This window comes from Hippocampus zosterae, chromosome 12 (genome assembly GCF_025434085.1).
Source record: "Hippocampus zosterae strain Florida chromosome 12, ASM2543408v3, whole genome shotgun sequence".
Classification (NCBI taxonomy): domain Eukaryota; kingdom Metazoa; phylum Chordata; class Actinopteri; order Syngnathiformes; family Syngnathidae; genus Hippocampus; species Hippocampus zosterae.
The window spans coordinates 2,110,849-2,134,230 of NC_067462.1; the positions used below are offsets into that span (position 1 = coordinate 2,110,849).

The window sequence follows — 23,382 nt, forward strand, 5'->3', positions numbered from 1 at the left end:
AAGTCTGCAAGATCCGGAAATGGGGGGGGGGGGGGGTGCCGCGTGGGAAGAAAGGAGGCAACGTGTTGTTCCGTGTTCCAGACTTTTAATATCTGACAGTCGGTCATTTATCATGGTGTGGACCGCTGATTGTGAGAGAAGGGGGAAAAAAAGGTGGCGAAAAGCAGAGCCGGAGTATCAATATGAATTTTTATTTGATGGCTTTTGCGGGGGGGGGGGGGGGGGGGAGATTGCATTTCGGCGGGTGGGGGGTGTGGGTGGGGGGGCTGGCGGTTCACCGGAGCATGACGAAGAGATAGTGATGGAGCGAGACAAAGGGCAGGTGAGCCATAATGCTGTGCCGGAGCTCCAGACATACCTTCACACTATGCGGGGTTCTTTGCGCTAACCAGTAAATCAATAGCCACCGTGTATCATCAGTCATGAATGCCCCCCCCCACCCCCTCATTCACTCCCCGTCAAAAAAAGTCGAACTTCACGCGCGGGCAAAAAAAATGACTCACGTGTCCACAATCATAACTCCAGACGCTCGGATATTTCTTGACTTTGTTAATTCCGAGTCAACCCTAAGAGAACAAACAATGACCGGAAAGGAGAATGAACCACAACTTTGACTCGCCGTTGTGGACTCTAGTAAGTGCAACAAAAATGAGAGGAGAACTGAATCAAAGTTGATCCAAGTCCAAAATGAGGGTGCAAAAATGAGGCCTGAGGGGGGGTGGGAAGGAGGTAGAAAGCGGACAGAGACAAATGGCCGAGGGAAATGGTCTGTGCTGGAGAGAGGCCGCCTATGAGGCAAGTCCTCTCGGCGGTCTTAACGCAGACTGATCGGCCCCACCGGGCAAACGCTTCACATATTCAAAAAACGTTCACCAGGAGAGCTCACGTTGCAGTCACAAGGTCACTTTCATATTGCAGACCGGGGACCCGAGTTGGATGGCGGTAATGGCGTCAACAACTTCTTCTGTCAACTCTCGACATTGGTGTGATGAATATGTAGAACCCAAAGACTTTTTTTTTTTTTTTTTGCTGGCCCGGAAAAATACCCCATTAGGGAATCGAGTCAGCGGTTTTCAGTGCCGCCGTGAGTTGAGCGAGATTAAACGGGAAGGAAGGAAACATTCATTGGTTGATTTTTCTCGCCGGCCACTCCGATTTAAGGACCACAACTCGGGTGGGACTGTTCTTAAGAGGCTGCCTTTACACCCAATTCTGGTTTTTTTTTGCCGATGTGCAATTCCCCCATGTATGTCGTGACACGGGATATCATTGAGTGAGCATTTGTCAATTAAAAAAAAAAATAATAATAATTTTTAACTCATTCGCTCCCAAAGACGTTTTTAAACGTCTTTTCAGACTTGGCCGGTACTGAATGAGTTTGAACGGGTCTACCCATTGTAATCTAAGTAATCTTTCATGATTACTTCATGAAAGAAGACAGCATTTTAATAGAAATTGGAGAAGACGGGGGGGGGTATGGTCCGAACAATCCCCCCTTCTGCTCTCACGCTTCCTCGGGTGGCATGTCCAGGTGCCAGAGCAGGTAATACGCCATAATGGGGAGTACATGCGCACCTGAACAGGAAGGGGTTGTGACCCGGGGGGGGGCCTGTCTGGCCGTCTGATTGAAAGCGATGGGCCACGGTAGAGTAGGCCACCGAGTGCCGCCGCCCGCCGTCGGCCGGCCTGTCACACACGCGCGCACTTCGCACAAGAGTCTATTCTTCAATTTGGAACAAGTAATGACGAGCGAATTAGGCTGCCAGAAAAGATTTGCCTTCGCAGCAGCCCGACCGCGCCGCGGTCAAAATCCTTTCACCTAAACGGACGGCATCCTTTTAAGAGGAGGCTTTTTAAAAATGGGATCCGAGGAGTTTAGGTCTTGATTAGTGAAAAGGCTGCGAGACAAGAAATGCACTCCAAACACCAAAACTAAACTGGGCTTAATGAAGTCGAAGTCAAAGAAAGACGGCAGAAATTAAGAGCGCAAAAGGCACGTCTGACAATCGGGCTGAATTCGAACACGGTCAAGATCCGATTCTTGGATGTCTTCAAAAGATCAATCCTGAAACTCAAAATTGTTGAACGAGCATCACAGAAGTTTTGTTATTTTTGGTCAAAATCAGTGAGTGCCAGAATGGGAAGCCACACATGACGTCAGCCAATTTCTTGCGTCTTTCTTAACGGCGCGCCTTGAGCGTACGAGCCCCACCGTGTGACATCCATTTGGAAATTGCGGCCTGTGTGGTCTAATAGTACAATAATAAAAAAATATATCTATTTTTTTGCTCTTTTCACTCTTTTTTTTTTCTTTTTCAAGGTTGCTGGCCGCCTGTCGCTTCTCTTTGCGCCATAAAATCTATGTGACGGCTCTGATTGATGACACCGCTAAAGACAAAGCGCCTGCGGGGGATCCGAGTGCACGGCCGAGTGTGCTCAAAGCCGCGCCAACGCGCGCCGCTGCTGTGCTCAGTGCTCAAGCGCCCGACGCAGCCAACTTGGGATACTCGACACCTGTGTGCAAACATCCAAACTCTTACAAAGCAACGACAGAACTCCCAAAAAAAGAGCAAAACCTGTTTTTGGGCAAGGGAAAGAACTCGAGTGGACTACACACGTCGCAATTTCAAACATCAGAAGCGACGTTTCAAACGTGAGAGCTCTGACACTACGTCAAGTGTGCGCTTCCTGCTTCATTCCAAACCACAGGTCTATCGTTGTACCAAGATTGACCTGCGAGAGGCAGCAGAGTGCCAGCGGTCTTCCGGACTGCTGGCAAATACAAAGAAGAAGAAATAGGGGTAGCGGTAGATCAATACATGCGAGAAGCAATGTGAACTCCGACCTGATTTGCGATTATGTTTGTTTACAAAATCATCTTGTGACTTGGGGGGTGGGGGGTTGGGGGGGGGGGCGCCTTCCAACGCAACCTTTCGCTCTTTGCGCAAGCTTGCTAGTTGGCTACTGTTCGATTAGCTTGGCCTCAGCTCGACTGTGTCTGGACCACATCTCGGTTGGATTACTGTCATGCACTCCACTTTGGAGTCAGACGATCCTCCATGAAGCGCCTCCAGTTGCTCCCAAATGCTGCTGCTCGCCTCTTGACCGGTACTCATAAGATAAGAAGGAGCACAGAACTCCTACTCTGCCATCCCCTCACTGGATCCTGATACATTTGAGAGTTCTTTTTAAAAATCCTAGTTGTTTTCAAATCTTGAAATGGCCTCACCCCACCGCACCCCTCCCTTATGCAGCGGCAGAGCAGACATGCCCCGAACATATTCCAACATCTGATAATTTGTGTAAAATGTCTAAATGTTTTAACTTTTAATTTGCCTTCAGTTTAGCTCCGAAAGAAAGTGGAACGTGCTGATCAATAACTGTTATGTAGTACACGAGTGACGAACGATACCCGCATCAGGTGGCGCCCCCCCACCCCCATCCCCACACACAACTCCCCTTTTCAAGTTGCAAAGCTCATTTTCGAGATACTGCAGGCATTGCAGAAAATCCCCCCCTCCCGCCCCCCCCCATTCTCCATATTTCATACACGGCCCATTGGAAAGCAACGCCGACAAGAGTCACGGCTGGGCACATTTATGAGCGACGCATGGAGGAACTTAGCATTTGGAGGAGATGCTGGAGTTCAGCATTCTGCCAGCGACTTGCCTCGCACTCGTTTCATTTGAAGGCAACCTCATCAATCACAACCGTCACCACAAAGCTGTTGTGAAGCCACAGCGGTCGATTTTCCAGATTTCGCAACCTTTTCGAGGATATCTACGTCCATTTGCTTCATGTGACAATACGCTCTTTAAATAACTGATCGGCGTGGGTGTTCATGATCGTCCAGTGAAATTCAACTTTTTAACTTTTTATGGGTTGCGGTCGGGAGCTGAAAAAGTGTGTGTCGCGATCAAGAAAAAAAAAAGGGATGGCGCGCTTTGTGAAGTGGAGGAGAAATCCTGACGCTCAACTCGAGCCATGCGGTGAGCCAGTGTCGTTCGCAGTGCGTCTCTTAGTTGTAAAAAAAGGACTATTTGTCCACCAAAAGCTCATTTTCACTCTTTGTTTTGTTGTTTTATAGCTTGGGTGTTAAAAGAAAAAAAAAATCACTGTTCTGTTTGACGGACTTCTTGACACAACCTTCCCCCCACCCTCCCCAATGTATTTTGGTGAACCACACCAACGGTCGTATCCTGATTAGTAAAGAATGGCTAAAGCTCAAAATGTTTTTTTCCCCCCTTCTGGAGAAAGAAAAGCTAAAAAAAAACGTTGGTGGATTTAGTGCTTATATTGTGACGGACCACAAAATTGTGTGGCTCTTGAACTCATTCAGTAGCAGCCAATTCTGGACCAAGTCTGAAAAGACGTTTAAAAACGTCTTTGGGAGTGAATGAGATAAAAATTATTATTATTCATTCATTCATTGATCTTCCGAGCCGCTTGATCCTCACTAGGGTCGCGGGGGGGCGGGGGGGGGGGGGGGGCTGGAGCCTATCCCAGCCGTCTCCGGGCAGTAGGCGGGGGACACCCTGAATCGGTTGCCAGCCAATCGCAGGGCACACAGAAACGAACAACCATTCGCACTCACACTCACACCTCGGGACAATTTAGAGTGTTCAATCAGCCTGACACGCATGTTTTTGGAATGTGGGAGGAAACCGGAGCACCCGGAGAAAACCCACGCAGGCCCGGGGAGAACATGCAAACTCCACACAGGGAGGCTGGAGCTGGAATCGAACCCGGTACCTCTGCACTGTGAAGCCCACGTGCTAACCACTGGACTACCGGGCCGCCCAAATTATGATTTTTTTTTTTTAATTGACAAATGCTCACTCATGAAAGTGAATGAGTTAAAGAACAGCCAAAATGCTCAAAAACTGTTTTGAAAACGGTTGGCGGACAAGAGTCAATTCCAAGTCGGCAAATCTTTTCAATATGGAAAACAGCAAAAGCAGCCTCCCATGCGTGCAGAGTTCAAGCAACACCGGCAAACAAAAATCGAGCGGCCGCGTGTTCGGGACAGCAGTGTGGACCGCATTAAAGTTCAAGACTGGACTGATCACCGAGCCGACCTTGGTCCCCGCCTACATCGAAGTGTTGAAGGACCACCCGAGAAGACATTCATCTCCCCCTGATGAAGCGCCCGCCGCAGTTATCACGGCTACTGAATCTGACCTCGCTGTCCCGGCGGACAAAGGGAAGTGATTTTCACCACCTGACGACACGTTACCCGTGACACTTTTTTTTTGTGGGGGGGTGGGGGGGGGGGGCTTAGTTGTCGCTCCCCCAGAAGTGCTGAGAAAGTGCCACTTTCAGTGCCCCGGTGATAAGGGAGGCCAGGGAGGTGTGGCAACAGAGCCGTGTAATGCTGATAGATGTAGTCAGTCACACGGCAAACGGGACTCAAGGGAGGAATCTGAGACAGAAAAAAAGGGGGGGTCGGGGGGGGGGGCGCAGCCTCAGCAGCGATGGACTTATCTGGCTCAACGCAGCCAGCTTGACAATCCAAGAGGCGCTGAGAGGAAAGTGCCAGCTATCAACGCGAGGGGCCGGCCAATATTGCCGAGCAATTACCACACCTGCAGTTGGCCACAAAGAGGCCCAGTGTGCTTGCTTCAAGCTGAGTCACTCCAATACAACAAAGTCCAGAATTTATTTTCACAAAATCCGCAGGGGAATCCTTTACTCACACAACAACAGCAGCACGGCAACTGCGACGGGGCGACACTTTAGGAGCAGCTAAGGAATAAAACCAAAACTCCACAGTCCACTGCAATTCTCAGTTGAAGTTGACGGCTTAAAAGAGCGTTGCACATTGCGCACCGCTGGATATCTTTCACTAAACCACAGATAGAATTTGCTCAAACGAAAGCTTAGCGCAAACACGTTGCGAAACTCCAGCGACAAGCGTAGCGACGTTAGCATTCATGATATGGTTGTGATAGAAAAAAAATAATAATAACAAGAGCTGAAAACGGAGCAGCCCGCGGGAAAGGAGCTATGGTGTCATCCACTGTGACCGTCCACCTGATCCAACATGAGAAGAATTTCACGCGTATGACACAAGTTGTTTCGATGACAGAAGCTAGCCTGATCTGGGCTAAATGTTTCCCTAGTTCGATTCAAAACGTAACAAACGTAACAAAAACCCCAAACGCTACTCTTGGTCAACATACCGGCTTGGTTTCTCAGCTTCTTCACTTCAGCTGTAATCATGTCAGTAGTCCACATCTTTTGGGAGGGATTTACTCGCGCCGCTCGAGTACCAAATACTTCTTTGATCCTTTATTCAATTGGCGCGTGACACGGAACAAAGCTTTGTGACAACATTCCAGCGCATGCATCATTTTACACAATTGCAACTTCATCTGGGACAGAGATTATACTAAACTCATTCATTCATTCATCTTCCGAGCCGCTTGATCCTCACTAGGGTCGCGGGGGTGCTGGAGCCTATCCCAGCTGTCTCTGGGCAGTAGGCGGGGGACACCCCGAATCGGTTGTCAGCCAATCGCAGGGCACACAGAAACGAACAACCATTCGCACTCACACTCACACCAAGGGACAATTTAGAGCGTCCAATCAGCCTGCCATGCATGTTTTTGGAATGTGGGAGGAAACCGGAGCACCCGGAGAAAACCCACGCAGGCCCCGGGGAGAACATGCAAACTCCACACAGGGAGGCCGGAGCTGGAATCGAACCCGGTACCTCTGCACTGTGAAGCAGACGTGCACAGGCTACTAAACTGGACTACTAAACTATTTTTTTTAAAAAAAACAACCACCCACTTTCATTCCATATTCTACGTTGCCCGAGATTATTTTGAAAGTTCATCTTCTGTCATCTATTTTTTGCCGCGGGATCGTTTCAGGTTATCGAGCGACTATCACCGCCCGCAATTTGGTAAGGTGTCAACACTAGAACAGCCCCCACATGGAAGCTCAATAAAAGTATAAAGTACAAGTTGTCTCTTTACGGGTTTGCCATCCGTCCAGCGCGGAGGGGGGGGGGCGGGGTTACCTTTGCGTTCCGAGCGTTTCTTGCGCCTCCTCTTGAACCTGCGTCGCATCAGGCAATAATAAGAGCCCTGATTGTGTGCGCCGTTGCTTGCAAGCGTCATGGCTGGCTCGCTAAGCAACAGTGTGCCCAAAGCGCCTCCGACCTGCGCCGAACGAGATCACGCCTCGGCTGCCGGCACGTGAGCTCCTCGCTCTCTTGCAGCCGAATGCGCCCGCTCGGTCCACATGACATTCAGGCAATCCCTCCCTCTCCCTCTCATTTCCCTCCCCCCAATTCAGGTTGCGTCTGCCCAATCAGAAAAGAGAGCGAGGAAGGCGGCAATAGTGTGAACGCTCACATTTTTGGACTGAGATTAATGCAACACCAGTGGAAGTTTGACATCCAGGTGGCATTCTGGAGAAAGCAAATGTGCAGATTTAAAGACTTGTATATAAACAAAGAAGTGCCCGTGTGTGAAACGAAACAACAAAAGTCACGGAGCAAGTTTTGTTGACTGAAAACAAGTCCGTAAGCAGACCATTCCGCACCTCCCTCAACTGTGGGACTGAATTTGCACGATAGCACGAGTTTTTTTTTGCCCATGATTTGCGAGGCTAGGCTGGTGTAAGCTCAACAGCCACTTTCAAGTGACTGTGCCACAATGGTACTAACATGCAGAAACACCCAAATCCACCATGAGGTCACGTCAAAAGCCAAATGGTAAGCCGAGCTGCGCCGAGTTCTGTTGGACGCACAGATGAGCATAAACGATTGGTGATGTGGCCATGCGCCGGATATATTCAGTCAAGTGGATGAACTGCGACTTGCATAAATAAAACATAATTTATTTTAAAAGTGTTTGTTTGTAATTGTGAGCAATTACAATACTTGTCCTGGCAAAAGAAAGAACTGCCAGTCGCAACAGATGAAATATGGATGTTAATAATTAAGTAAAGAGAAAATAGGTCATGACAAAAACATTTTTTTTCAATATTATTATTTGGAATGGTTTATATTGACAGCTTTTAATCATGCTCAACCGTGTATTGTTTTGTGTTTTTTGTTATTGTAAAGTGTCCTTGGGTGTCTTGAAAGGCGCTTATAAATAAAATGTATTATTATTATTATTACCACTCACGACGGAGCGTTTTGGTTTCTTGCCGACTGCAATTTATCTTGAACACAGTGGTGCTCGGGCTCCCTCTAGTGGCTGTACGAGAAGGTTACAGCTGCTTTCAACCAAGGAAAAAAAAACAAAAAGCAAAAAACGTTTGGACGGAGAGTCCAATTAATTCTACCTGCTGAGATTTGAAGTGACGTTCTACATGATGTCACTTCATCTTTTGAGACGGGGATTTAGGAAGTATGTGGCAAATGATCAGCTCAAACAGGGAACGGGTATAAAAAAAATGTCATTAAACGGAGTCAGTTAATTCAAAAATAACTCCCACCTTGAGTTCAAGTTCTGGTTCTTGCGCAGGTATCGCTAAGCAGGAAACTCTGGTGGGAAGAGAACATGGGAGGGGGGAGAAACTATCAGCAAACAACAGCTTTTGTATACATGCACAATGCGTAAATGCGTAATTCCTCGGCTGTTTTTCAACAAGAAGTTCTTTTTTGAGTAAGAAGAAAATGATTCGATCCGACAACAGCGCAACTCAAGAACAGCCACGTGCATCCGGAATTGGAGCGCCTGTGCCAGAAGACTTTGCCACCCGACGACAACACGGTGGATTTCAAATGGACATTTAGCATGCCGTCGTTTGCAACCGCTCGCTATCAAAACATTGACACACATCTGCGTTTAAACGTGTCCAAGATTTTGGAAACTAAATAATTCTTCGAGAATGACAGCTTTCAAATAAAAAGCATTTCTTTGTTGGACCAAAACACAGTTGGATAGCCTGTTTTCGGACCCTTTGGATGGGTGGGTTTTCTCCGGGTCGTCCGCTTTTTCTCCCGCATTCCAAAAAGATGCACGGCAGCCTCAAGGAACACATATTGTCCCCCAGGTGTGATTCTGAGGGCAAACGGTTGTTTGTCAACGTTCAGGATGTACCCCGCCGACTGCCCGCAGATAACTGGGATCGGTTCTGGCGCGCCCCCGATCCTCGTGAGGATTGGCGGATTAGAAACTGGATGGATGGATATTAGGGACAGAAATCCATCCATGAGCTACAGCTGGCCAAGACAGCCACTGCAGTGGAATTGGCGTTTCCCCCACCCCCCAAAAAAGGCCCGTTTGCGTTGACAAAACATGGCGGATGGGAGAGCACGCGCCGCAGAGACTGTGTAGTGTGCTGACAGCAGCCATTTCAGTCGCTTCAACTCCAGGCATCATATTCTTTAAAAAAAAAAAAGAAAAAAAAAAGACAACCCATTGACAAAAACAAGGTCCCAAAAACAGACTTGGCGGGCAGAGAACCCAAAAGCTGTGGCGGTGAGACCATCTGTTGGTTTGCTCTCAACTGGAGCAGAATAGCGCAAAACGCTAAAAATAGACCCGGTGTTTAGCGTTATTTTTGTTTTTTTTTTCCCCCATCCCTCCCCCAATTGGAGAGTTTGAGAGACGTCACTTGCAGAGGGATAAAAACAACAGAATGGCACCCGGTTTCAAAAGTGGGCGGGCTTAAATGGGAATCGAGCGCCGTTGTTTGCTTGTTGCTCCGCCGCTTACGTTGTTCGTTCCGTCAGTCCCGCCAATCCGTTTTGATGGCAAATTTGGATCAGGAAACTCAAATAAGACGAGGCCAAAATCATCTCTGCAATATGTTCAATGTGCCCCCACTTGTCTGAACGCGAGCCTCTTTCAGTATTAATACTTCAAAAACACGATGTACTACTAACTAATAAAGTTACTAATACTGCATTGACATTGCACGACCTTCCTGGTAGGGGCCACATCAGCACTTCATTTTATTTTTTTTGCGAGTGACTATCTGACCAAACTCAAAACAAGGTTAAAACAAAAAATGATGACTGAAATGTAACCCAGAAGAACGAAATTTAGAAAAAAAAAAGCAGGGGAATGTCGGTTGCGGCTCCTTTTCGAGACCTAATGGCATGGTCAAGAAGGGGAAAAGCCATAAGGCGTTGATTTACGTTGCTCTTAATGGTGTCTCTTCAGCGTTGACCTTCTGTGGGCTCTTCGGAGACCAAGGTCGACTCGCGTGTGTGGCGAGAGCGGCGCTGAATCGGACAGGGGTGATCAGGAAACCCCCCTCCCCCCAAAAAAGGGGGGACTAAAACGCGATTGGGGGAGAGTGACAAGGGGAGAGAGACAGAGAATCGAGCTGCACGCGGAGCAAAGTGGACCAGCGGGCTCCCGCACCGAATGAGGCCAATGGCTCCGGAAGCACAAGCCCGCTAACGAGGCCTCCCAATAAGCCACCAAACAATGCCTCCGACACTGACCTACATTTGCCGGCAAAGCCACACCCAGGGACGCCATTTTAATTAACAGCACGCTCCATTAAATGCGCGTGTCACGCTTTCGTTATTGATGACGCGCTCATGCACGCGCGCGTGCGCCGCTCTCAAATCCCATCATAAATTCCGACCCGAGCGGCCGGCAGGGTTGTTGCCGTGCTTGCGTTTGCCCAGCAGAGGGAAGCACTGCCGCAACATTCCCCTTTCCATATTGACTTCCATCGTGTCATTGAGCAGACAGACACTTTGGTGGAAAGTGAATTGAATTTAGATTTGCATATGACTGGCCCTCCCCCTCAAAACAGGCTAATTATACATTTACGATTATAAAGTAAATAGTGGACAATCTCCTTTAAAAAGTACGACTATAGTGATCTGAAGAGAACTCATCGGGCTTATTTCCTCCAAAAGTCCAACTGTTTTTAAACCAACAATATCTTTTTTTTTTTTTTTTGGTGCAGGGTTTTCCTTTTTTAAATTTGAAATGTAAAAGTTGTAAAAATATCACGGTTAAGGGTAAAGTATGAGCCTTAATGGAGACTTCTTCTTACTTTTTTCTTTTCTGATTGATATAAAAATGATTTAGTAGATATAAACACATAACGGGGTAGGACTAGATAAGTTTTTTACTTCATCCTACTCCCTTGAACATAATAACTGTGTTGAATGAAGACTGATTTCTTTCTTTTTACTTTTTTATCTACCTTATTTTCTGTCAAATTATTACTGTATGCTTTATGTTCAATAAACAAAAAAAAAATGGACCGGTCCGCATAGGGATTATGCAAAAAAAAAAAGCCACACACAGGGGAACAAAGCAAGCACAAACGCATGCTACTAAAGTGCCGACAAGGCAAAAACGCTCTGTCACATTTCTAGGTCGAGTCACCAAAGTTTAACCCTCCAAGGAGATTGTGACGAAAAGTAGCCATTTGAAAGGACTTGTTTACAAATAGCAGTGTCTTCAATTTCCGAAAATGTGAAAGTTGCCTATTTGCGCCATCATAATTGGGCAACTTGATATAAACCCACGTCCACGCTGAGCTTCTCCACCCGTGACTCGGCAGGGAGGCGAGCTGAAGACGTGCCCTTTTCAAGCGCTGGGACACGCAAGTCAAAAGGTTGCTGCTACCTTTGCCGATCATTCACATTCATTCATTCATTCATTCATTCATCTTCCGAGCCGCTTGATCCTCACTAGGGTCGCGGGGGGTGCTGGAGCCTATCTCAGCTGTCTTCGGGCAGCAGGCGGGGGACACCCTGAATCGGTTGCCAGTCAATCACAGGGCACACAGAGACGAACAACCATTCACGCTCACACTCACACCTCGGGACAATTTAGAGTGTTCAATCAGCCTGCCACGCATGTTTTTGGAATGTGGGAGGAAACCGGAGCACCCGGAGAAAACCCACGCAGGCCCGGGGAGAACATGCAAACTCCACACAGGGAGGCCGGAGCTGGAATCGAACCCGGTACCTCTGCACTGTGAAGCCGACGTGCTAACCACTGGACTAACGGGCCGCCCTCGATCATTCACAATATTTTAAAATTTGTGGGACAAGTTGACATGACTGAGTAGGCTGATCTTTGTCGCAACACCCCGGTATTTGAGAGACAGAAGACCCCCCCCCCCAAGTGGAAGGTTATCGTTTGTGTATTTTGACAAGGAACGTCAGAGAGCTTTACGGTCTTAATGGTGGAGGGGAGAGAAAAAAAAAAAAAGGGTCTACTTGGAAAGAGGCTCGCGTTCCGCTACGTCATGTCACACTTCGGCGCTAACTAATTGTCGACATCAGTTAATTGTTTTGCCCTTGCTACTGGCGTCCGTGAGCATTTTGCTTTATTACACACATGCATCGCGGGCCTTTTGACAGTCAGTCGCGAGTATCCGAGCCAACGACGGCGAGCCGGTGCCGCTGGTGCGCATTTATCATGTTGTTTACTACCGGCGGAGGGCCACTTATCAAAAGCGATTGGACGGCAGTTGGATCATACAGTCATGTAAACAGCGTCCATTATCGGTTACGCCGAGACCAAATAAGGATTTGCTTTCCGTCTCAAAAGTGCCTCAATGCGAGTCTGAACAACGAGACCGTATATGAGCAAAGAGACCAACCGGAGCGTCTTCCGTAGGACCTCGACGAGTCTGCGTTCTCTTTTTTCAGGGGTTTCCAAACTACAGCCCAGGGGCCCTTTTGCGGCCCACTCTGCGTAAAATGGAGCTGCTGTAAAAATGGTCAACAAAGTGCGGATTGCTTCACAATACAAACAGTGGATTTGGCCACTGGAGGATCTGGCCAATAGAGGGCGCTAGCTAGGGATCTCACCAAGACATCCATCCATTTTCTTATCGGCTTTATCCTCACAAGGGTCGCGGGGCATGCTGGAGCCCATCCCAGCCGTCTTTGGGCAGATGCGGGGGACACCCTGAACCGTGTGGGGGGGCGGGGGGGACCGGAGTACCCGGTTGAAAACCCGCACAATCCCGGGGAGAACATGCAAACTCCACACAGGGAGGCCGGAGCCGGAATCGAACCCGCGACCTCTGCACCATGGGGTCGAAGCGCCAGCCACTGGACCACCGGGGGGGCCGCACTCACCAAAACATGAAAAATAAAATGTAGTTCACAGGAAACGATCAAACCACATTTCCAAAGCCCTGCATCTGGATTTTCAGATGTGCGGGATGCATTTAGAGTTTGAGCTCGTTTCAAAGCAGCCGCCCAAACCAGAAGCCTGCGTCTGCTCCGAAGGGAATAGTAGGTATGACTCCATTCTTCCTCTGGGAGTTTCCCAGGCCTCCATCGGGCCGACTGCTGGGTGTGGACCTCCTACTCGCCGTTTTGAAGGCTCGCTCGCTAAAGTGAGCGGCTGAATCTTGATTATTGTGTCCCGCTTGGGAACAATGGGCGACTCTGTGTTAATAAAGTCCCTGCGGCAGTATGCAAAGCCGAAAGCTAACGCCAAACGAGGCTCTTAAAGACGGGGGGTGGGATAAGAACAGTGGCATGCTCGCATCCGCAAGGCGTCGCAGTCGCTTTATGATGCGGCGGACTTGAATCTTATGCTAGCTCAGGGGGTCAATGGGTGCGGCATTGCTATGCGGAGGTGCAGACGTAAAAAACAAAGATGGCCTTGGTAGCGACGACGGGTTTCAGAATACCAGTGAGCAACACTTTTAAGATTTGGAGTCAGATGGGGTGACATCAAGGTGCTTCCTACCACGGTTGCGTCCACTTTAAGCTAACACTCAAGCTAGCTGGGCGCACTGGAGGTTTTGCTGAAAACTAAGCGGCCCTCGACGTTGCCGGGAAACCTGCCGAAATGGAAACGTCAGCCAATTTGGCTGACAAACACGCCGGCCAAGTGATGCCGAAGGAGGCTTGAATAACATTTGCATGACAACGTAGCGTTCGCGCCCGCGCGCTATTCGCCGTCAAATTAACACGAGCGTTCCCACAGCGCCAAACCTTCCCGGCATCCATTTCATGCGAGTTTAATCCAGGTAAGAAGCTCCACAAAAAGGGGAGCGCTCGGAGGTTTAAAAAGCAACTTGCACTTGTTGGTTCTCTTTTGATAGGACTGTTTTGTTACTCAATCGTGGCGTCGGACGAAACCCAGACGGCGGAACTTTGCTGACTTTTGCTATCGCTGTCATAATAGCACTTCAGGCTTTCCCACGTTGCTTCTATTCGCAGAGACCAAAGATGGGATGACAACAGAGGGACTCAGAAGTAGGCCACGACATTTTGTGTTCGCATCCCCCCCCCTTTAACCCCCCCACCCCCATCCCTTTGTGTGCGTGCGTCACACTCTGTGTACAAGAGGAACCAAAAATACAAAAAAAATAGGCCACGTAGTTCACACACCTGAGAAACGTTTCGCAGAAGCCTTGACAGACACTTGCCGATTTCTTTTCCCAATGATTGAAAAAAATAATAATAATAAATCGGCACCGCCTCCAAGCAAAGTTTTCCGGAAGCGGTGACTCACCGTCGTCATTGGGTGAATAGCTCAAATCACCGACAGGGGGCGTTCTTTTGCAATTTGGACTGCAAATTCTACCAGTGGATTAAAAGGTCATGGAGGACCTCCGCAACGACTGTAAAATCTTTTTTTTTTAATTATTATTATTTTTGCAACGATAGCCTTGCTCCATTTACCCAATTCCTAACTTCACAATTTTAGGACTTCAGTGCTCCATTTTTTTTTTTTTTTTGGTCTTAAAAAGCATTGCAGAAATATTGACCACCGAGGCCAATTGGCGTTCGTTTTTCTAACTTGCGATCAAAGTCAACAAAGGGCAGATTCTCTCGGGTGTCTCTGAAAAATTATCCTGCGGTGTGGTCAGACAGATTTTTCTTCAGAAAAGAGTCGAGGGCCAACACTGGGAAAGGTTAAAGCCGTTCCATCATGCACACGTGTGGTCAGCGCCAAGGTCAGGCCATTGACAGCATCCGTTTTTTTTTTTTTTTTTTTGGCATGACAAGCTCACAGTTAGGCTTCCTTCCTTGCTTTTTTTCTTCGCCTCTCTCTCTCTCTCTCCAATCGATTAACTCCGTTTCTCCTTCTCGTGTCATTTTCATCAGTCAGGGTGCACCGTGACTCCATTCTGCCACCCGCAGATCGGCCTTGGTACTACAGCAGACATCGTAATGTGCGCGTCGACTTCCGATAAATCGATGCTCGGCCGATGTTATTCGACTCTCACCGCGAATTCATGTCACGCTACTGTCGGGGCTGCTGCAAGAGTTTTAAAGCGGGGGGGGGGGGGGGGGGTTTCAAACTGGGTCCCGATTGGAAGAAAAAAATAAAATCAAATAAAATACGGATTAAGGTCACGGAGGACCGTTTAGCCGAGTCACAACTTCTTTTGGGGTCCATCTTGAAGCCATTTCAAACACCCCAACACCATTTTTACGGTCAAGAAAGAATCACGTCTCATCCGGCGACCTTTAACCGAGGAGGACTCGGCGAAGGCGAAAGTGTAAATAAGAAGTGACATCTTGGCTGTGAGCTGGTGTTGGTTTCAGCGCGCCAGGCCAGAAACCACAGACGGGGAACCGAGGCATGCATTGATGCAGATGCGCCCGTGGCACCCTGGCCTCCATCTGCACTCCGAGCTCCGCGACCCCCCCCAAGCCCCCCAGCCCACCCTCTCAACTTTTGCGTTTTTCTCTGCTTCCTTTTTCCAGCTCTGGAAACATGGCTGTTTCCTTTCGGGGTTTGGCGCGTAACCATTCATGGCAAAATATTTTGCTGCGGGTTTGCCGACAGCGCAAGTTTGCGGTTGCGACCGAGAGCTCTTGAGTTTGGAGTCTGCTTTTGATTTACGAGGATCAAATAAGACACGGGGGGGGGGGGGTATAAAATGATGAAATATCGCCCTGTTGAACATGGACATTAGCGCAAGCCAATGAGCTGGGACAGAAATGTCCAACCACAAATTAACTGAATTGCTTTTTTTTGTTTTTTGGCCTGACTCCAGTTCAGCTGCGCTTGTGCGTGCGCAAACTGTTATTATGTTTTCTTCCAGCGTCCTTCCGTGGAAGCCGGGAGAAACCGCGATCCCACGGGTGGCGACGGTTGCCAGCCATTGATCGATGCCTTGCGGATTTAGCTTGGCCGCGCAGCAGAACGTCAATCGGAGGCGATCTATCATATGACACGGCGAAATAGCGGACAGTTCCATTCTACACCCGAGGAGGATGTCACAGCAAATAGTTTGACCTTTTTGGACTTTGCGGTGCCCACTAAAAGATGATAGGGGGGCCGCAACAATGAAGAATAGTGAGGGGGGAAAAGAAAACAGACACACAGCACACAGATCAATATAATGTCTTTGTTACACAAGCCGGGAGTTATCAGAAGCCGACATCGCTCGGATCACCGTGTGCACACACAAGGACAAACGGCGAGGAAGAAGGATCGCAAGCGCATCAGAGGAGCACTTCAATCATGCGGTTACTCCCTTATCGGAACCGCAGTGCGATAGAAATCAGGCACAGAAGGGGAGAGGAACGCCACTAGTGCGCCGTCATCCCTTTCCCAGAAGGACTAACTCAGGAGCGCCTTTTATTTTTATTTTTTGGGGGCCTGTTGTGCACTTCCGACCGGTATTTAAATAAGCACGTTTTGTAAAACTCATCGTACAGTTTAACCCTCGTAGTCCACCGCTTGCGATAAATGTAAAATGATGTCTTTGAATCAAAGGCAAAGGCATTCGGAAAAACACGAGAGAGCTGAAATGTATGGGGGGGTTCTAAAATGGCCTAAATTTCATGACGTCACCGGCTGATAATTCTCAGGCATTGCAGCAATAATAAAAAAGGTTTTGATTCCGTAATCTCCACAATTTACATATTTTGCACCATAGAGACCCATTATAATTCATATTTTTGAATGCGTCGTAAACCTAATGTGTAAACATGCATTTCACGCGATTTTTACGTCAATCGCTTTGTTTTCGCTTGGACAGACGTATGCATGCCACATTGTTGGGTTGAGGTCATTCCAATTGTGCAACTTTTAGGTGGCGCCAGAGGATCGCAAATGAGTTTGCCTTTTTGCAGGAGGCTTCAAACCGATGCATTTTACATGAACACGTCCGGTCGGGATTGTTAGTCGGGCTTGTTTGGGACCTCCAGACACAATTTTTTTTCCTTTTGCAAAAAATAAAGAATAAAAAATCCCAAAGAACTAATAAAAACTATATATGTATGGATAGCACAGATGCCTCTGAACATTTTGAGTGTTTGAAAAAAAAAGTTGTTTGTATAACACAAAATACATCATTACAAAAATTGTAAAATGCGTAACTTAGGGTTCTTTTCATTTAAGGACCCACGGGTTGAACGTGGTTCCTGACGAAACTTGGCTAGCTAAATGCTAACACACAATGCAAAACGCTGTTGACGGGCTTCCAAAACTAGCATCGGTCTGTTGCCGTGTTATAAGCCTTCAAGCGATGAATATTGGAACACGGAGAGACGCAACACACGTAGACAAACAACGTAGCAACGTTATCCTCTGCAAAAAAATAATAAGACATTACTTAGCCTGTGAAGCTTTTCCATATTTTATATAGATATATATATACAGTATATATATTAAGAGAGGCGGCCCGGTAGTCCAGTGGTTAGCACGTGGGCTTCACAGTGCAGAGGTACCGGGTTCGATTCCAGCTCCGGCCTCCCTGTGTGGAGTTTGCATGTTCTCCCCGGGCCTGCGTGGGTTTTCTCCGGGTGCTCCGGTTTCCTCCCACATTCCAAAAACATGCGTGGCAGGCTGATTGAACACTCTAAATTGTCCCTAGGTGTGAGTGTGAGTGCGACTGGTTGTTCGTTTCTGTGTGCCCTGCGATTGGCTGGCAACCGATTCAGGGTGTCCCCCGCCTACTGCCCGAAGACAGCTGGGATAGGCTCCAGCACCCCCCGCGACCCTAGTGAGGATCAAGCGGCTCGGAAGATGAATGAATGAATATTAAGAGAGAGAGAGAGAGAGAGAGAGAGAGAGAGAGATGGATATATAAACAAATAGATAAGCATATATACACATACACACACACCCAAATACATATGTATCCCAAATATGATTTTATTATTATTTTTTTAATAAATCCATGAAAATCACTGCAGGCAAATGAAGTCATTGCGCTGGCATTCCGCATGCCGTCTATTGGGCTGTTGCACTCTGTGGAAGATTTCCAGTCATTCTGCGGCACCGCTGCTGTATTTGACATCTTCCTTCACCCGGCTGCGGTTACATAAGGCTTCCTATTTTAGTTAGCCACAGAAACATGCATCAGCCAAACAGATTGGAGCTTGCGCTGCTACTTTTACACAATGACCCACCTCGAGGTTTTCCCTCATTATTTTAGAACCGTAAGCTAATTTGGCGTGCCGTTTCCGCGAACACTGCGGCTGACTCCTGGGTATGTTACAGTCGGATCTGACCGTCTTTTCCGGTGATTTCCATTTTTGTGTTTGTCAGTTTTGTTTCCAGACACCTGTAACGCAACGCAACAGATTTGTTTCGGAAGACGTGATCTCCGTTTTGATTTAGAGTGCCTCATCGTTGGGTATGAATGCGCATACATCATGGAGAGAAGGCGGAAGAGCGAGAATGGGGGGGGGGGGGTGAGGGGGTATTCCAGCCTGGCGTGATCGCTTTAGAGCGCCTCATTGTTGCGGCGTGGAAAAGCCAAGTAGTGGGATCGCTAGTTGCAGGTCGGAGTACATGCAATTGATTGACAGTTGAGCGACGCGTTGCTCCGGCGCATTTTGCGCACCCACCCACAGCGTCATTTTATATCTTTGACCATTTATTTAAATCATTCAAATACGTCAGGGTTAACAACGCGGTGTGTCAAATTACCGAGACATTCATTTTCAACTCGACGGGCACTAATGAGTTGTACTGATTGGGGCTTCAAAGGACGCTTGCCAGAGTGACGGAACAATCAATTAGCGAGACTTTCTCCATCACCGCCCCTTTTAAGCGCATCGGCACTTCATTTATGACAGACTCCAACGGGCCCGTTGAAGCCTTTCACGGGTGTTACGCAAGAGCAAAGGTGACGGGTAGTGGCTGTTCAGTCAAACGACCTCTGGATGCAGGTTTCGTGTCATGTACTTTTACATTCGGAATCTTGAATGGAAACCAAAAGGGAGGACAAGGGCTTGTAGTGTGTGTGTGTGTGTGTGTGTGTGTGTGTATACACTCTGTGACACTGGTGTGGTGCAAATTGCTCAAGGCATGTTTATATAACCGCTTTCCTAACATGGGACTGGGTCACACTCGCGCTAATGATGACATAAGAGCAAAAGAGCACAGAGAGCCACTACAAAACTACATCGAAGTGGAAACAACGAGGGCGACGATTCGCAATTAGCATCACAAAACAAAAACAAAAGTGCTTTTGGGAAAGACTGAAGACGAGAGCCGGGAGGAGGAGTTAGCAGAGTTGGACATACGGTACTACGTAACGGCGTAAACGAGCATATAGAAAGATGAGCAGCAGCAGCAGCGGCGACGGTGGCAGAAAAGAAGCAAATGTTTGACGTGAGCAGACAGTGAGGTCACGAGCTGCCAGGGCCCATTTTGCTCCGAAGGTTCTCGTTACTGCGAAACACATGGCGGGAACAAGAAAAGAACACAATGCAGCGAAAAAAGCTTCCTCCGGGATGTTTGTTGGTTCATTTGGTCAACTAACGACCTCTTTCCCTTCCTTCCTTCCTTCCTTCCTTGTTTGCATCGAGGGCCACTTCATTGAACGTGATGTGATAAACACGACGAACCCCCGGTACAGTACATAGCAACAACAACAAAAAAAAAGATGTTTTGAGCCCTCCATCTGGACAAAAGAGACGTTTGTTGCGCGGTAAACAAGGAAAATCCATCGGCGAATCTATACGGTACGTAGAATCATGTCAACGGTCAACCAGGGGGACATAATGCCATCTGACTGCACACGAGCGCACTAAAAGATGCCATCAAATTGATGTCATTTTCCGCACGCGGCGTTCCAGGAGAGGCCATTTGCCGTTGTACCCCATCAATTTTTCACGTATCGACTTAGTCGTTTATAAATGGACTCGACTTTGTCGCGGCGCGCCGTCCGGTACGTACGTTTTTAAAAAAAGCAAAAACTTGGAATGGAACGACAGGGCGCTCTGGGGAAAACGAGCGTCAATATTTTAGATGTTTCCTCTCAAAAAGGTAAACCGGTGATCGTACATGACGGCACCTGGTTGCACTTTGCCGTACGCCGGAGCGGTTGCGCAACGACGGGCATTTCTGTTCAGCCCCATTTCGTGGCCGCTGGGCGGAGTGCTCGCACGATTTTGTTGGGGGGGGGGGACGTTCAAGAAACGCCATCTTGCTGGAGTTACGCGACGCTGCATCTTTCAAGTTATACTTGGCGCCACTATCATATGAAGTTGTGCAGCGACAGCCCAAACAAACCAACTACGGCAGGCATGTCCAAAGTCCGGCCCGGGGGCCAAATCCGGCCCGCGGTCGAATTTCATCCGGCCCTCGGCCCCCGTCATAAAATCAGTGCCGTCTGGCCCGCGGGTTGGGCGCAATGGAACACGTGTTGCATTGACTGAGGTCTCGTAGACTGGTGAGTGATGTTTCATAGAGTACTGCTTCCCTCTAGTGGCTAAATGAGTAATAGCATTCACTAAATGAGTAATAGCATTTAGACACTAGAGGGCATCACTCACGAGTTAACAAGACATCACTCCGTGTTTATATTGACTGATATGTCATATTTCAAATTCCTGTTTCAAATGAACCAAAAGAAATTCTTAAGATTGTTGAAATTAAAATAAAAATGGAAATGTGAAACAGACTGGCTTACTAAAATTTGTTGAACAATATCGTTGTTCAATGTAAAGAATGTCAGCCAAGGTCAGCCCCCCGACATTTTACCACATAAAATCTGGCCCCCTTGGCAAAAAGTTTGGACACCCCTGAACTACGGTAATTAACCGGTGGGGGGGAAAATAAAATGGCAAATTTATCACGCCGTCATTGATATTAACCAAGTTACTGACGCCAGCCTTTTCCATTAAAGTAGAAACAAAAAAAAAACGTGTTATAGCCAAAAATTAATTGGCAAGTCAAGGTACGTGCGGGGCTGACCACCTAAATCTGCATCGATTATTTTTAACAAAGCAGGCGAACTCAAAATGGATCCAGCCCAACTTTTTTGTCCAAAAAAATGTCACTCTCGAGGCTCCCGCAACAACACTTCTTAGCTGAAGTGCTCATGAGAGTTCAATTTCGCTCTCAGTTTATTTCCAAGTCAACGTATTTGACTGGCGGTCTGTCCCGTCGACCGGATTCCCACACCGGCTCACCTCGGAGTCTTCAGTGGAAAAAAAATGGAAGTCAAGTTCTCGACGCAAAGTTGTGCCAGGTCGTGTTTAAAGATGCATTGAAGGTCAACAATGGGAGCCATTTTTTTGCAGTTGCGTGAATAGGGATCATCAAAAGAAATATTGCCGTATGTACTGTACGTACGCGCAACAAATAGAAAGCAAGCTCCCATTGTGTTTTTTTTTTTGTGATGTCATTCTTGCGTAAAAGTACCCGAAAAATGGGTCAAGTCGACAAAGTCATCGTTGGCCACGGACAAGGTCCTCAAGTGACGCCACTTCCACAACTCTGATGATGCAGCATGAATAATGCACACGTATGCGTCAGTAAGTATTTGAATGTTGGAGGGGGGGGGGGGGGGGGTCATCGTGATGACCTCAAACCTTCTGTTCTTTATGGAAATGAAGATTTTTTTTTTATATAAAGACCTTGCGGACTGACTTTAGAGATTTGCTTCGAGACACGACACATGTTTAAAGGTCATAGCTGGAAACGTCTTTCGAGCTAGCGTGTAGCAACGTTAATCCGTTTTTTACCATTTCAGCTTTCCGGATTTTCTTAGGGGGTGTGGCTAAAACAGCGCCCGATGACGCACTTTGACTTCAAGCCGAACGAAGGCCTTGATTTTTCACCATTTCAGAGCCTCGCTTTATACGCCTGGCAATCCCCCCCCCCCCCCTCATTTGGCAACGTTGGCAACGACGTTCTTCCGTGTGGCGTGTTAAATTTAAAAGCCATATTTACTTTCACTTCACTTTAATCAACAGCAAACCCGAAACGGCAAAAGCGGTCCTCAACAGCCCCGCCGCCTGCCAACACACACAAAGCTAATGAATGACTCATCAGTGCTAATTTGTCGTGCTAATTTAATCCACGCGAGTTTGAGGAAACCTCGCAAAAAGCAGCGCGGCCAAGTAGTCCGAAGATTGGCCCCAAATATGGCGACGCCGTCAGAGGACTGTCATGCTAGGTATGACGCCTACCGCCCTTCTTCGGGCAGTAGGCGGGCCACGCCCTGAACCGGAAGCCACCCAAACATTCGCATGGGACAATTTCGAGGGCTCAGACAACCTGCCGTGCGTGTTTTGGGAATGCGTGAGGAAACCAGAGTACCCGGAGAAAACCCGTGCTAACCAGTCAGGCACCGCGCTGCCCTTCCAACAATGCGTATTCAAAGAAAGAAAAAAAAAAGGAGAGATATGATGCAAGTATCAAGGATTTGGAAGATGTGCGTTTGGCAGAGCTGTTCATGTGAATTGAGTTGTTACGTAATGGGCATCATTTCAGAAAAATGCGACACCCAACTTATGCCACGATGCAGTCAAGTTGAAAGTTCCCATTGCCGCAGGGAGAAAACATCACTCCAGATCGCAAATGCTACTCAGGCAGTGAGTAAAGTAAAAAATAAAATAAATAAAATCCCCTCCCGGGCGGCCCGGTAGTCCAGTGGTTAGCACGTGGGCTTCACAGTGCAGAGGTACCGGGTTCGATTCCAGCTCCGGCCTCCCTGTGTGGAGTTTGCATGTTCTCCCCGGGCCTGCGTGGGTTTTCTCCGGGTGCTCCGGTTTCCTCCCACATTCCAAAAAATATGCGTGGCAGGCTGATTGGACGCTTGAAATTGTCCCTAGGTGTGAGTGTGAGTGCGAATGGTTGTTCGTTTCTGTGTGCCCTGCGATTGGCTGGCAACCGATTCAGGGTGTCCCCCGCCTACTGCCCGAAGACAGCTGGGCCTATCCCAGCTCCAGCACCCCCCGCGACCCTAGTGAGGATCAAGCGGTTAGGAAGATGAATGAATGAATGAAAAAAATCCCCTCCCCCATTCCCCCCCCCCCCCCCCCACACACGCCTCTACTTGCAGCAGTTCCAACGCCGACTGCTAAAACAACAAGAAATTCTTGAGCGAGTAAGGCCCGTCCGTCGTGGTGACAACTTGTTTACGTGCGATATGAGAACGACGATGATGGGCAATGACCGTCTCGTGCAACAATCCATAAGTCAGACGCGTGGAAATTTGTCTGCCGCAACCATTTGAGTACCACGCTATCGATCCCCAGTCGGG

The 23,382-nt window shown here is 48.1% G+C and overlaps 1 protein-coding gene and 1 long non-coding RNA gene across 10 annotated transcripts in view; one reads left to right on the forward strand and one right to left on the reverse strand.

The window, feature by feature from the left end:
* adarb1b (adenosine deaminase RNA specific B1b) overlaps positions 1-23,382 on the reverse strand; it is a 75,180-nt gene that overhangs the window by 18,423 nt on the left and 33,375 nt on the right. For 4 of the 9 annotated variants that reach the window (XM_052082629.1, XM_052082627.1, XM_052082626.1 and 1 more), the window contains one exon: positions 8,458-8,506. The exons of 3 other annotated variants lie outside the window; for them this stretch is intronic. Coding sequence is in view for 2 of the 6 variants with exons in the window: in XM_052082624.1 (XP_051938584.1) it covers positions 7,028-7,127 (100 nt within the window). In the remaining 4 variants the exon portion in view is untranslated. Of the gene's footprint in view, positions 1-7,027; positions 7,247-8,457; positions 8,507-23,382 lie in introns of those variants that run through there. 2 more of the 9 variants (XM_052082624.1, XM_052082623.1) reach the window with 2 other exon arrangements.
* Positions 8,873-23,382, forward strand: part of LOC127611874 (uncharacterized) — a 139,560-nt gene continuing 125,050 nt past the window's right edge. The window contains exon 1 of the long non-coding RNA XR_007965490.1: positions 8,873-9,462. This is a non-coding gene — a long non-coding RNA (uncharacterized LOC127611874). The remainder of the gene's footprint in view (positions 9,463-23,382) is intronic.